The sequence below is a fragment of the Hyperoodon ampullatus genome (genome assembly GCF_949752795.1).
Source record: "Hyperoodon ampullatus genome assembly, chromosome: 12".
In the NCBI taxonomy this organism is placed as follows: domain Eukaryota; kingdom Metazoa; phylum Chordata; class Mammalia; order Artiodactyla; family Ziphiidae; genus Hyperoodon; species Hyperoodon ampullatus.
In genome coordinates, this window is record NC_136925.1 from 38032859 (window position 1) to 38049110 (window position 16252).

General features: G+C 40.8%; 1 protein-coding gene across 1 annotated transcript in view; it reads right to left on the reverse strand.

Moving 5' to 3' along the window:
• Positions 1-3781: 3781 nt before the first annotated feature.
• PDSS2 (decaprenyl diphosphate synthase subunit 2) overlaps positions 3782-16252 on the reverse strand; it is a gene marked incomplete at both ends in the record, with an annotated part of 268075 nt that continues 255604 nt past the window's right edge. Inside the window, one exon of the mRNA XM_079716464.1 lies at positions 3782-3940. Coding sequence (XP_079572590.1) covers positions 3782-3940 — 159 coding nt within the window. The remainder of the gene's footprint in view (positions 3941-16252) is intronic.

Below are 16252 nucleotides of genomic sequence, written 5' to 3' on the forward strand. Positions count from 1 at the left end.
AGTTCATTGTGTTGTAGGTACTGGGCCTTAAAAAACGTGTACATCTTTGGAGCATTTTGCACTAATGTATATGTCTTTTACCCCAAGTTTGTAAGTTTCACCTGCATCCTGGGCCATAGCAATAGCATTGGCATGGGTAAGAGAAAGTCTCAAACATTAGAGAATGAGACCTGGACCAGGCACACAATGTCACTGATCACTTACTTTTAGGTGTGACTAGGTTACCACATTATATAAGAAAACATGAAGAGGATTTAGTGTTGTCATCAAGTAAAACTCACAACAAAGTTTAATGATAGTCATAATCCTTATCTTCTTTCAAAGTAACTAATAGTGAATGGCAGATAACTCACTATCTAATCAATATTTAATTGATACTGCTTTTTAGAAACAGTTTTTCTAAGTTGGGGAATTTAAAAGAAGATGACTTAGTGGCACAGGAAATGGCTTTGTAGTTCCTCGGGAAATAGAATTTAAAAATTTAGAAAAGAATGTCTCTAGAGGTGGGACTAAGAGAGAGATGTGTGAGACACAAAAGGAAGGGTAGTCAGAGAAGAGGGGAAGTGGGTCACAGGTCTGGGCGGGTGAGGGCGGAAGCTGCATTAGCAAGGTGAAATGCTGTGGGGAAGTCTGCATGCAGGGGGAGGGCTGGTAAACTTCACAACGAGGCCACCATCTGTGAACGAGAAGAAGGCATCTCAGCGGAGTAGTGCCATGAGACCCGACAGATTTGTTGAACAAGTAGTCTTTGAATGTCTACAGTGCTGGCGCTGGTCTAGATGGTGGGGACCCGGCAGTGAGTGTAGTGAATGACCAATTGCAAGGGTTAAGGAGTTAGTAGCGTGTAAGAAGGTGTGCTGCTAATGCTAGGAAGAAAAAAGTAGAGGTGGAAGGATAAATAGGGGAAGTGAGGGATGCCATTTAGGGGAGAACTGAGCCCATTCACAGCCAGCAGGGGAGACTCAAGCCTCAAGAATAGGGACATGAGGGAGACAGGAGGCTGAAGGCTCAACATCTTTGGAAAGGAGTAGTCTTATCTGGAAAGAGAAGCAAAGGAAGAGAGAAAGAGGTGCTGTCTGGAATGACTTTAAAGTGGGGAGATGGCGTGGGAAGGCGAGCCAGTCTGTCAGAGGCGGTCCTTTCTGCTGGCTCCTGCATCTATAAATGGGGGATTAAGTCTTACCCCCAGAGAGTGGTCGTGGGATTCGAACAAGACAGTACTGTTAAGGCCCTTAGCAGAGGGCCTGGTATACATGCAGAGCCCTTACTACACTTGAAGAAAAGACTGATAGGGAGGAAGGAGAGTGCAGGTGGGCTCAGGGGCCTGAAGTGAGTGAGGTTTGCGGGTCCAGGTGGGGGGAAGAGGGACAATGGTTAATGAATGAATTCTTCACTCTAGCAAGAAACTGGGGCGGGGGGAGGGTGATGCAGAGGGGGTAAAGGAGGAGACATTCTAAGGTCACTAACTCCGCCTTGTCAGTACCTTCCCTGGCAGCACTCAGGCAGTAGGCCAAAAAGTGTAATGAAGCGCGTCTTGCTGCCCCCAAATTTCTCCCTAGAGATTGTCTGAAATTATAAGGGCTTAAAATGAATTAATAAATAAATATCCCTGAAGAAGGGGTATGGAGAAGACTCTCAGTATTTAATACTTTAGACTGACTTAGCCAGCGTATTAGGTTTAACAAAAGCAGAGCTGTCACTCAACAGTGAGGGCAGGGCTGCTGCTCCCAGGGAGCCGGACGGAAGGCAGGGCACAGGAGAGGGAACAGAGGCCTGGAAGGCAGCTGGGAAGATGAAAGGGAGGTAGGGAATGTTCCAAAGAAAGCAGAAAGGCGGGTGTTGAAACAAAGAGTCCAGGATTATAAGCCATACAAAGGAGAGCTGGGAATTCTTTAGGTCACCTGTGAGGCAGCTTGGCCAGAAGTCTGCTGTTAAGTTTTATGCTTTCCTTCATAGCCTCTCTTTGTGTTTCACCTTCCCTCTTCCCTGAATTTCACATAGCATCTTTGTTATCTAGAGGGTCAGAAATGGCAAACTTTTAGAAAATAAAACAAAGCTGGAGAGGACCTCATATATTCTCTTGTTTAACCTTATTTTACAAATGTGGAAACTGAGGCTCAGAGGGAAGTGACTTGTTCAAGGTCACACAGCGAACCAGGTGCTAAACCAGAACTAGAAGAGCCCTAGAATCCTGCCTTGTGTTCCACAGTACCCGACCATCTGCTTAATAAAACCTACAGCTTGCTGAAGTTCCTGCTCATCCAGAGAACACAAAGCATGACTCCTCCTTTGTGGAAGTTAATGATTAAAACCTAGTCTGATCTAAAGCATCTAACCATAGTTAATAATTAAGCCAATTTCTGTGAGAAAAGACATTTCAAACAGAAGAGTGGAGTGTTCTCTTCAGCTAAATCTATAGGCCTTCAAATTGTATTAGCATAAACTGTACAATCACAACATTTCAAGTATGCTTAAAAATATTTCAAAATACAATACCTTAACCTCTGTAGCTTACATTTTCTTTTCATTGCATGCCACATGATGGGTCCTGATAAAATGGTTTTGTAACTTTTCAAGAAGGAATTTAACTAAAGTGACTTCACTTAGTGTTTGAGTGAACTAGGTAATAAAATCTGTTTGCTGTGTTCGCTGTCTCCAGATAGGGCTGTAATTACACCACATAAGGAAGAAAGGTAGCTGAGTCTCAATCTAGATCATTTATGTAAACTCAGCCTTCTTGTCAACGGTGTTCTCATATTGCATGCATGCAAACCTCAAAAATCATCTCCTATGAACCACAGAGAGACAGTGTCCAATTGCAGGGCTGTGAGATTGCTTATATTCTTTCTGTAATTGGATGTCTGTGGTTCAAGACCAAAATTTGACACTCTGAGGCTAAAAAAAAAAAATCACCAATGAATTCCCCAGTACAACAATTATATATCTGACACTTGTAAAAATTAAAGGTATTCTCTACACCAATGTATTACAAATGAATATATTTACTTGAAAAAAGAAGCATCCTGTTCAGCTTGAAAAAAAAAAGTTTGGTTCTTTGAAATGTGTTTGAAAAAAATTTGGTCTTCCAGAAAGAAAAACAGGCAATTCCTACTATAACCAAGTTAACATTTGATAACATTTTAATCTCCTACTTCAAATATTTGGCATTATTTTTTCAGCAGTTTCCCCTGCAAAATCTTACAGAACCCAAGAAGCACAAAGTATATCCATACTGCATCTATAAATACAAAGACATAATTGCAAGAAGACAAAGCATGTTTTTTTTTTCTTAATTATTAAACTACCCTCCGTTATGAAAAATTGGTCACTGGTTTTTGATTTGACAGTCCTCCCTGGCTGGCATTGATAGTGTTTCTCTTGACACCTGCAGCTTCCAGCTTGCCCTGTCCTCTCTAGAAGGAAAACCACAGGCCACCGCCCTGGCGCCATCCCTGGCTCAGTCCAATCAATAAGGACTTATTTCCTGTCCATTTGCTGAGGTCACAGGAGCGAATCTCATTAATTATTTCTGCTACTGAAGCCTCAAGTGTGCTTCTGGCGTGGCAACTGAAAACTGCTTGACCTTTTTTCTTCTAATTTTGTTTGTAGCAGTTCCAAAAAGAAGGCAGTATTCATTTAGCAGTGTGGTAAAAAGAAAAAAAAAATGTATATGTTGTTAAAGTCATTAACACATTTAGATCTTTCATCATGAAAGCTCTCCCGATCACCTCATTCCCCAGTTTTTTTTCAGCTAACGAACAATAGTCTTTTTAATTTGGTGTCACGAAAATCTGGTCACAGCAAACACAATGTTTTCTAAAGCAGTTCTGGCCTCCGAGGGAGGAAAGCTCTCCAGGGCCTCCAGTGCCTTGTTTCCATGGTAACGACACAGGTCAATAGCTGAAGTCACACCTTTGCCAGCTTTGATTGTTTCTCGCAACTGTTAAGAAACAAATGCACAGTAAAAGTCAGTTTTTAAGGTACCACAATTAAATTGGGGAGGAGAGGTGGAAAACAAAGAAGGGGAGAAACAGTACAGATTCACTGTTTCTGCTTTTGAGGTTAAAGAGGACACCATTCTCCAGTGATTTTGAGGCACTAACATTCCCTAAGGCTGCTAGGTTTCGGCCCTCCAGAGCAGAACAATAGGCTCCAATTAGCCTAATTACACCTCTTCCCCAACTCCCGCCCTGTGATATCTTGAAGTGGGCCCTGCTGGCGGGTGGTGGTGATGAAGGCAGAGGGCATTTACATCTCTGACATTCTGAATTCAGCAGCCTGATATTCTTAGGTGAGGAAGGCTTCACTAACATCCTAGTTAATAACTAATATTTTTACATTGTATGTTGACACAATAGTCCGTGTGAAAATTCAAGAAAGACACATAGTATTAGATCTGAGCACTACATTATTAAAACTGTAAGACTTTGGGAGGAATGAATTAAAATATCCTTTGTGAAGAATAAAGTCAACTCTTGCCCACAAATGGAGTTGACTTCCAATCCCTCTCCCTGAGGACTGGAAAGGACCAATACAATGGTTACACTTTAGAGCTGAAAAAGACTTACAATGATTTGGCCGGTCCACTTCCCCTTACCCCGATTCCATCTCCTCAGTGAATATACCTCTAATGTCTGCTTTACTCCCTAAATCAGAAACTCGGGAGTCCTCCTTCATCCATTCAGGCACCACGGCTCACCCATGACTGAGCTTTCTGGCTCCCCACTAGGTTGGTTGGGGCCCAGTGACAAGTTCTAGTCCATGAGACATGAATGGTGCGTGTCACTTCTGGGCTGTAGCATTTAACGGTCCATGTGAGTCCCGCCAGAGGTTTCCCTCTGGTACAACAACCAGTCACATCGAAGAAGCTCCTCAGACTGGATCCCCGAGTGGCCACAGTGAGCAATCACGGTGCCCCTCCAGCCTGCACAGGACATGTATATGGGCAAGAAACACATCTGTTGTCTGAAGAGACTGTCAGGTTGTCTGCGGCCATCTTGACTGATATACTCACTAAGCCCCAGCCATTCTATCTCATACAAAGCCCTCAAATTATCATCTGCTCTTCACTCTCATTGCCACATCAGTTCAGGCTATCATCATCGCTTGCCTGGGTTATTTTTGTAATCACCTCCTAAAGAGTCTTCCCACCACCAGTTCTTTGCCCCTGGACTCCATCCTTCATGCTGCCAAGAAGATCTTTATAAAAAGCAAATGTGATCTTGCTTAAAACCCTCCACTGCCTTCCAATAGCTTTAAGGAAAAAAAAAGTCCAAGCTCTTTCATGAGGCATGGAAGTCCTTTCCCTTTCCGCCGTTTCATCATTACTTAGGGAAACTACTTGCAGCTGATGGCTTGAGACAGTCTCCACACACACCCCTCGCCCCATCAAGCTTCCCAAATTCCACTTGGGTGGAATGTACACAGGATGACAGCCCTAAGGGGCTAGGTGCCCTTCTTCCTTGGGGCTCCTGGAGTGCCCTGTGCATATGTGGAGTACAGCATTATTATATAGTGTTGTATTTTAATTCTCCACTCACTTATCTATCTCTTCATTAGACTTGGAGCTATCGTATAATGCATGAAACATAAAGGAATAAAAGAAATAACGTGCTTTACTCCCCTAATTATAGAGATGAGAGGAGAGGGCCAGAGAAGCTCAGCGGCTCACACAAGATCATAGATGCATAGTGACAAAGTTGCGATCAGAAGCCAGTTTTCCTAACACCCAGTCCAGTGGCACTTAATATTATACTCCGCCAGAGTCTCAGGATTCTACAGGTATTTCCACACTGCATATGAACTTTGGTATTGTTTCAGCCTAGGGTTCCCTGGCTTCCTGCCATCATTGAATGCATGAAGGCACTAAAATGGTCCTGGGTATCAGAGGCAGCCAGACTCAAACTCCTCTTCTAGCTCCCATCTTAGAGAGGCCAGTTAACTGCTCTGAGTTCTAAATGGGGATTATATCAGTCCCTTGTAGGACTGCTAGGGGGGTACTGCATGAGACAGTATAGAGTGCTTGACAGTGTCTAAAACACTATAGATATTCAGAACAACTTAATTCTTCTTCCTCCACAAGCCCTTAGCCATTGCTAAGAAAGCTGCCCCATCCAAAATAGATCAAGTCTATTTTAGCTTGATGCACAGCAACCTCAAAGGTAGCTGAACTTGGGGCTTCCCTGGTGGCGCAGTGGTTGAGAGTCCGCCTGCCGATGCAGGGGACACGGGTTCGTGCCCCGGTCTGGGAGGATCCCACATGCCGCAGAGCAGCTGGGCCCGTGAGCCATGGCCGCTGAGCCTGCGCGTCTGGAGCCTGTGCTCTGCAACGGGAGAGGCCACAACAGTGAGAGGCCCGCGTACCACAAAAAAAAAAAAAAAAAAAAAAAAGGTAGCTGAACTTGGATCAGACGAGCCTTAAAGATTAAAAAAAAAGAAAAAGAAAGAACATGCTTCTTATTTTCATTATCTTTAATTCCTTCAAATCTAAATTAGACTGGCCAACATTCTCTATTCTGGACTTCTAGGTTGGTAACTGCAGGCAAGTGGATATCTGCATGACTGGATTTCAATTTGTAAATATTAATTGAGCACCTACTATGTGTAAAGAGTACAATGATCCTTTTTTGCTTTATGGGTCAGGAACTAACGAAGGGTATACTGTGAAAAGCAGCAAATGAAGGGACTACAGATGACCAGAGAAATGAGAGCAACTTTGATTAGAAGAGATTTAAGAGGGCCTTACAGAAAAGGGATTTAAGGCATGTCCTGAGAATGTTGATAAGTAGTTATGGCGTCAGGGTAGCAAGAAAATTATAGGGAAAGAGAATAGCTTGAACAAAGGCACAGAGGAGACCAGAGCGAATGAAGACAGATTGGTGTGATACTTTGCAGGAGTAGGTGCGAGGGGACCCAGGTGGGCTCTGAAAACCAACCTAAGAACTTTATTAAAAATTTTTTTTCATTATCAAATATTTTATTTATTTATTTTATTTTTTGGCTGTGCTGCATGGCATGTGGGATCTTAGTTCCCTGACCAGGGATCGAACCCGTGCCCCCTGCAGTGGAAGCGCAGTGTCTTAACCATTGGACCAGCAGGGAAATCCCTCAAATATTTTTAAAGTACAGAAAAGTTGAAAGACTAGCCCAGGAGTTGGCAACCTATGGCCTCAGGCCAAATTTGGCCCTCCTGTTTTTATAAATTAAGTTCTGCAGGAATATAACCATGCTCATTTATTTAACTATTGTCTATGGTTGTTTCTGTGCTATAACGGCAGACCTACAGAGTTGAGTAGCTGCCACAGAGACTGTATGGATTGCAAAGCCTAAAATATTTACACTTTGGCCTTTACAGGAAGTCTGTGACTTCTGGACGTAGCATAATTAATGAACGCGTATCTTCTACCTAGATTCAACAACCATTAATATATTGCTATTTCTGTTCTATCTACTTGTATGTGCGTGTTTTCTGAATAATTTGAAAGTAAGCTGTTTAAGCTGGTATATTAGGTCTCCAGAGGAGGAAAAAGCCCTATTTGCAGCACTTGCAGATTTCTGTGGTATAAATACTCCCATCATGGCTGATTTCAAGCTACCAAGGGTTGTAGAATCACAAAATTCTTGAATATTTAACAACTGGCTCTCAGCTGGTAGGAGGAGGCTTGGACATACCACAGGCTGCAGGATGCTTTACCCTTGTTTTGAGAAGCATCTCCAAAGATAAGAACATTCTCCTACATGGCCAGAATACTATTATCACAGCTCGGAAAGTTAACAGTAATCCTCTCTTATTATCAATACCTAGTCCATCTGCAAATTTCCCCAATTGGCTTCAAAATGTCTTTTTTAGCCTTTTTCTCCCCCCCAAACCACAGTGAATCCTGGTTTACACACTGCATTCATCTGTTATGACACTTTAAACTTCTTTTTCCCACTATGATATTGCCATTTTGAAAGGACCAAACTATGTGGTACAATGTTCTACATTCTGTGTTTCTCTGATTGCTACGCTTAGTTTGTTAGTCTGTAAACTTTATTCAGTCAGGCTCAACTGAATATTTGATGGTGACTTATATGGTATTTAACCCTACAATGAAGGGTAATTCAGACTAGGGCAAAATAGCACCCAGGAGGACATCACTAAAAGTTACTCAAGCCCTAAAAGAGTTAATTTCTCTTCCCCAATGACTACTGTACTTCCAGTTAATACTCCAATCTGCTCTCCACAGGGTTGGCTCCCAGGACTTTGCATACCAAGGACCCGATAGCTTCCACGTGTAAAATGCCCATTTCAGAACTCCTCAGTAATCTAATCCTTCATGGAAGGCATTATTCCTCACAGGCATCTGTATACACTTCCACCAACTAAACATAAACTACTGGCTCAAAGGAAATCCTTTAGATATAATTAATAGCACATAAATGAGACTCGTTTTTACTATAGATTAGAATAGGCTATGAGTTTATCCAGAAAAATACAATCTTGTCCTTTGTAAATAAATGCGACAAAAGACACATTAAGTTGGAGTTCCTAAACTTGGCTGATCATAAGATTCATCTGGGGAGCTTTCAAATGCAGATGCCTAGGCCTCATTCCTGGAGATGGATTCAGTAAGGCCTAAAAAAAAATGCTTCTTTTTTTTATGCTTTTTTAAAATGCTAATCACTGGTCATTCCAATGATTAGCCAGATTTGGGAGTACCTCACTCCCCGGGGCATGTATTTTGAGAGATTGTATTTTAAAACTGTCATGTTGGGTTTATATCGTTTTTTTTTTTTCTTTTGTGGTATGCGGGTCTCTCAGTTGTGGCCTCTCCCGTTGCGGAGCACAGGCCCCAGACGCGCAGGCTCAGCGGCCATGGCTCACGGGCCCAGCCGCTCCGCGGCATGTGGGATCTTCCCGGACCGGGGCACAAACCCGTGTCCCCTGCATCGGCAGGCGGACTCTCAACCACTGCGCCACCAGGGAAGACCTATATCGTTTTAACCACACTTCCAAAGGGTTGTCCTTGCGATGCTCAAATTAAATTTAGCAAGCATTTATTAGGCACCTATATGGTATAGGTATATAGTAGGGGCTGGAGGTACAGAGAGAAAACACAGTTGCTGCCCCCAGGACCACTGTTAGAGGGCTTGTCATAGGCCTACAGAACCAGAGAGGGTTGAATGGAACACTGAGGGATTGGGCCCATGACCTTGGTTCTAATAACTGCAAGAGAAAAGACCACAATTAAAAAAAAATTATTTCCGCTTTTGCCTTCCCCTACATTTTGACTGGGCAAATTCCCAGTTGATGCATAGGTAGAACTTTCCATATTAGGATGTGGCTAGAAACGCTAGTATGCCCACTCTGGCCTTTATGGCCTGAAACACTTTAGCTGTAAGATAAATTAAAAAATACAAAATCGTGAATTATCAGTCTGCATTTTATTTCCCTGATATAGCACTTTAGGGCAATAATGTAATTAAATCTCTAATGAAGTCAACTGAATAATTGTGTAAGTGCAGAATCACCCGAAATAAATTAAGTCCAAATCCCCTGCTAGAGGATCCAATTAAAGATATTAACACAAAGAGGATCCACAGTACTTAAAATGCATTATTATTTAACATTTATTAAAAGGTGTTATTAAACACCTTTTCCGTGATAAATGTTGCTTTTATGAGACCCTTTTGAGAAATCATTGTATGCCTCTGAAAACTAGTTGGTTTGAAAGTCCTCTTAAAATATTAAACGCAAGCCCTTGCCAGGGGATCTAAGCAGCTTTAGAAGATGTGGAGGCAGCAGTCGCTTCCCTCCAATGAAATCAGAAGAAAACCTTAGACCTAGAAGAAACCCCAAGCACCATCGTCGCTTCTCACCTCGTTTTGCAGGAGAAGACACTGGATGAGAGAGGCTAAGTGATGTGGACCAGAGTCAAGAGCAAATTTGAGAAATAGCCTAGGTTTCATTTCTGCACATCCAGAGCTCTTCCACTCTATAGCACTGGAAAAGATTTGGAGATAGCCCCAAATTTTCTTTCACCCAACCAGATAGAGTGCTTAGAGAGAACAGGGATACTAAAACTCATCTGGAACACGGGGCAGACCTTGTTCTGAAGAAACCTTATAATAGAGAGTAAGGGAGTATGAAACAATATGTTAATGTTTTGTTTTGTTTTTAAATGGCTGAAAACAGCTGGATAAGGGTAAAAGGAAACAAATGGAAGCCATGCTGTTATGGGAAGAGACCACATACCTCTCACCCAAGTGGTAGAAGTGGACCATGCTTCCTTAATAGAGATTATACAGCTGGCAGAAAGGTATAATGCAGTAATGATACGGGACTTCAACCTCTGAACATCTGCTAAAACTTGCATTCTATAGTTGACAAATTCCTGGTGTCCCTAACTGATAATCTTATGTATTAGAAGATAGAAGAAGCGCTTTTTGCTCAATTATGTCAGCATAACTGGATATAAAGGTGATAGGAATTAACAAAAAATTAATGCCATCTTGGTATTAGAATCAGTCCTTAGAAAGGCCTAGCAGGAATGGGTTTGGACACCCAGACTATATGTTAGGAAAGTGCATTGCAAAAATAAGTTTAGTGAAAAGATTGCCATTAACTATAATTGGAAATAAAGTTCAAGGGTGATGGAAGCCTCTGAAAAACTAAATTCCAACAATGTCATACTTAATTATGAAAGTGACCAAAATAATGGCTACTGAGCATTTCCTCTGCACAGAGCACCACTGTGGAGACAGGGCACTATCCCTGTTTTGAAGGAGCTGACAAGAGAGATGTACAAAACTGTAAAAACTCTGTGGGACTCCACCCAGAGGCTTGTACTGTCACCAGGACACTTGCCACAAGTGTTTTTAAAGTGCTGTTCCTCACAGAAAATGTTCAGAAACAAACAACCTTGTCAGAATCTGCTAAAGACTGATGGGCATGCATGAGGGAAGGAGATGATGACAAAAATAAGGGGCTCCCACATGTAAAGGCTGTATGTTGAGTAAGAACAAGTATGTGCAAATATCTGCAAAAGATAATATACTATTAACACTCCCTAACACCATACACAAAAATAAACTCAAAATGGATGAAAGACCTAAATCTAAGGCCAGACACTATCAAACTCTTAGAGGAAAACATAGGCAGAACACTGTATGACATAAATCACAGCAAGATCCTTTTTGACCCACCTCCTAGAGAAAGGGAAATAAAGACAAAAATAAACACATGGGACCTAATGAAACTTAAAAGCTTTTGCACAGCAAAGGAAACCATAAACAAGACGAAAGGACAGCCCTCAGAATGGGAGAAAATATTTGCAAATGAAGCAACTGACAAAGGATTAATCTCCAAAATATACAAGCAGCTCATGCAGCTCAATATCAAAGAAACAAACAACCCAATCCAAAAATGGGCAGAAGACCTAAATAGACATTTCTCCAAAGAATATATACAGATGGCCAACAAACACATGAAAGAACGCTCAACATCACTAATCATTAGAGAAATGCAAATCAAAACCATAATGAGGTATCACCTTACACCAGTCAGAATGGCCATCATCAAAAAGTATACAAACAATAAATGCTGGAGAGGGTGTGGAGAAAGGGGAACCCTCTTGCACTGTTGGTGGGAATGTAAATTGATACAGCCACTATGGAGAACAGTATGGAGGTTCCTTAAAAAACTAAAAATAGAACTACCATATGACACAGCAATCCCACTCCTGGGCATACACCCTGAGAAAACCATAATTCAAAAGAGTCATGTACCACAATGTTCACTGCAGCTCTATTTACAATAGCCAGGACATGGAAGCAACCTAAGTGTCCATCAGCAGATGAATGGATAAAGAAGATGTGGCACATATATACAATGGAATATTACTCAGCCATAAAAAGAAATGAAATTGAGTTATTTGTAGTGAGGTGGATAGACCTAGAGTCTGTCATACAGAGTGAAGTAAGTCAGAAAGAGAAAAACAAATACTGTATGCTAACACATATATATGGAATCTAAAAAAGAATGGTTCTAATGAACCTAGGGGCAGGACAGGAATAAAGATGCAGACGTACAGAATGGACTTGAGGACACGGGGAGGGGGAAGGGTAAGCTGGGATGAAGTGAGAGAGTGGCATGGACATATGTACACTACCAAATGTAAAACAGATAGCTAGTGGGAAGCAGCCGCATAGCACAGGGAGATCAGCTCGGTGCTTTGTGACCACCTAGAGGGGTGGGACAGGGAGGGTGGGACAGGGAGGGTGGGAGGTAGATGCAAGAGGGAGGGGATATGGGGATATATGTAAATGTGTAGCTGATTCATTTTGTTATAAAGCGGAAACTAACACACCATTGTAAAGCAATTATACTTCAGTAAAGATGTTAAAAAGAAAAAGATAATATACTATTGAAAGAAGAAAAAGGAAATAGAACAACTGAAGAATGAGTTCAAAGTTGTAAAGACTAAAATAAATTCCATGAAGAGGGGCCTTTAAAGATGAAATGTGCATTCACATAGCCCATTACAGGTTGTCAGGGGGGCCTTGGATGCAGCTACCATCCTGGCTTCTGTTGTCCTTTGCTTTCCAAGAACACCCACCCTCCCATTCCAAACATCATATTATCCTCTAGGACAAATAACTGTGCAGCACCCCACTGAGCCCCTCCCTGCAGCAACTATCTCACTCTTTTTTTCTGATGTTCTTGTCCAGCTTTCATCCTCTAACACTTCCCTTCTCTGTCTTCCTCCTCACTTTGGAGGCCTAGCTTCTGGTCTAGGGCACCTTCACTGACGCACTCACCCACCTCTGTTCTGCTCTCATGCTCAGAACGCACATAACTGTCCTTCCTGGCTACTGAAAGACTGTGAGAAATGTCACAGATGGGAGAGTCGAATGACTAATGCCTTCCAACACAGGACAAAAAAGAAAAAGATGAGGACGAATGTGCATTCTGGAACACAGATCTGTGAGCTTATGAAAATTACGGCAAAATTCTAGAAAAGGTTATTAAATAGACAGTTTGTGAGCTCTCGAGAAAAGGCAGCAGTGATAGCAGCCCCAAGGTAGGTGGGTCACAATGAGCACATTATGACAAAACACTCTCATTTTTCTTTTGATATTAACTTGGCTGTTAGCTTCAGAAATAGTAAAGATAGAGTATATTCAGATTATGGAAACTTAGTCGTGGATAAGACAGAGAAATGGGATCTGTATAAGAGTTTGGCAATATGGATTCAAATACGTAAAATAACTATTCCTAGAAAATGTTTAGTAGTGGATTTATATTGAGCAGAAAAGCGATCTCTAGTGTTATGCTACAAGCCTCAATACTTGGTTCCTTTCCCTTAACACAGTGCTTGAATGAAGATGAAGAAGAAATGCATATTAAATTTTAATTTTCAGATGTCATATAGCCAAGAGAGAAAGGCAACACATGGATAGCATCAAAATCTTAATGGTTTTGACATGTTGAGCAATAGATTGATACTAGCCAGATGAAATGTAACAGGGCAACTGTATCGTTGAGCATTTAGGTTTCAAAAACTAATTGCAAAAGTTTAAACCTCAGTTTGGCAGTGACTCATAAAAAAATGCTGAAAATCTTTGATAACCACATTCTGTATATAAGCCAAAACTATGATGTAGATACTAAAAAAAAAAAAAAAGTAAACGCAAACTTTGGCAGTATAAACAGATGTACATGTCCAAAAGACAGGCAGGAACAGTCTCACCGCAATCTTTAATGGTCAATCATGTTTAGAAAACTATGTTCAGTCCTGGGTGCCATGTCTCAAGAAGGACACTGACAAGATAGAAAGGGTCCAGTGTTGGGATGAAGAAATATTTGGAAACATGTCATTTAAGGAATGTTTAACCTAGAGGAAAGGATTAAAGGAAGATATTAAACCCATCTTCAAACTTCTAAAGCAATTAAATGGGAGAAGGAGCAGTCTTGCTCTATACGCTTCAGGGAACAGAACAAAGAGAAAGATGAGGTTTCTAGGAAGTTTTAATTTCAGTAACAAACAAGAAAGAGCTTTCAAATGACTAGAGTTTGTCTAACACAAATAGTTTTTTTTTTTGACAAGCTGTTAACTCCCTATTATTTAAAGTCCTCAGCGACTAGATGCTCACATCAGAAAAAGGTATGAATGAAACTCTAAGCTGAAGGGGGAGGTGGCACAAGGCTGCCTCCAAGGTCCCATGCAACGTCAACACCCTAGCTGACAGTGCTTCAGCTGAATGGTTTTGCCAGCTTCTGAGTGGCAAGACTTGGTACAAAAGGAAAAGCTACAATTAAAACCTTTCTCTAATACAAGAAACTGTGAAATGTACTACAAACAACATAAAAATTTCCTTTTTGCTTAGAATAACGAATTATTTAAAAGAATCTATAGGAAAAAAAATCTACTGATCTACTGACCTTATTAAATATCTTATTTTGGCAAAAGTGGAAGGAGGTGGAAATAAGAGAATTTTTAGTTATTATATTTCCTCAGTCACATTAATTCATATGCCAACATACAATTAGAATGGTAGTGCTTCCCAATATTAAAATAGTAATAATATTAATAATAGCAATAACAACAAAGACAATCCCATACTTACATGTGCCTAGCACTGTGGTAATATATTTATATCTATATAATATATATATATCTATAAGATATATATAATAGTACCTACCTCATAGGGCTGTTGTGAGGATTGTACATCTATCTATCTATCTATCTATCTTCTGTTCTATATACCCTATGAGGTGTGTGTGTATCTGTCAGTCTATCTATCTATCTATCTATCTATCTATCTACCTATCTATCTATCTAGGAAAACATTAGAATTTCCTTTGAGAAGAGAACACATACCTACGTTAATAATGTCCTTTGCACAAGGGCAAACTTTTAAAATACACATCACAGATTAAAAGAATAAATCAAGTCAAATACCTTTGGATAAAACCATATTTACAGAGATGACAGAAAACTGAAGCCATCATTAGATTAATTATGTACCTCTATTACAATATATACATTTTTTTCTACCACAAGTAAAAATGCCATATGGTTGTAGAACAAATGTCAATAGGAATTGGAGGTGGAAAATTTCCACATTTTCTGAGAAGAAAAAGCCATAAATATCTCAATTGATTAAGTATACTCTTCTGGACATTTTTTCTTTTTTTTTTTTTAAACAAAAAGGCACTGAACAAGACTACGGCGTTACAAAACAAAGCTAATATATTTGTAGTTTAAAAATTCTTAATAATAAAACCTTTTTTTTTTTAACTAAAAATCTCAACCAAAGACTCTGCCTGCAGCAGCGGTATTTGGGGTTTCACACAACAACAGGACACTGCCTCATGTCATTTTCACAATTTTTTTTTTTTTTTCTCGGTACACGGGCCTCTCACTGTTGTGGCCTCTCCCGTTGCGGAGCACAGGCTCCGGACGCGCAGGCTCAGCGGCCATAGCTCACGGGCCTGCTGCTCCGCGGCATGTGGGATCTTCCCGGACCGGGGCACGAACCCGTGTCCCCTGCACTGGCAGGCGGACTCTCAACAACTGCGCCACCAGGGAAGCCCCATTTTCACGATTTTTAAAAAACCAATTTCAGGGTTCATCATACTACATTTAAGTCACTGAATAAAGCATTATTCAGTGCTAATAATAAAGCATTCTTCAATGAGTTCAAAATGATAAACATAATTTATCCCATGCTTTAACATTTTTACTGTTCCCTAAAATATCAGAATATTTTTCTTTTGTAAAATAGCCTGCAAAATTACTATAATATAGATTTGTATTGAGCTTTAAGATATTCACTTTTAACAAGTTCTATTTATTGTCTTGCAGAATTAAAATCATTCTGTGTAACTGTGTGAGAGCACAGGACACACATGACGTTTGTTACACTGTTCTTCTTTTCCCTGGCCAAGTTCTGGAAGCCCATGGAGATGGGAGGTAAGAGAGGTGGACTCTGGGAAAAACAAAATGCCATGTATTTCCAGACACGATGGTCTTTCAAGCACCTTGGAGCAGAATCCTCCAGATGAAGCCACACAGAAACCTTTTTTTTCTTATAATATGATGAGATGTTCTCCTCCTAAGACTGATTAATTCATTTATGCTGTTTCATAAAAATATGAAAAATAATCATAGAGAGGCAGTGAGCAAACTTTGGTAGGGAAACTCTGGACCTGGACGTGTGTGACCTTGGGCAAAGCAACTTCTCTAAGCCCACCTCACCTATA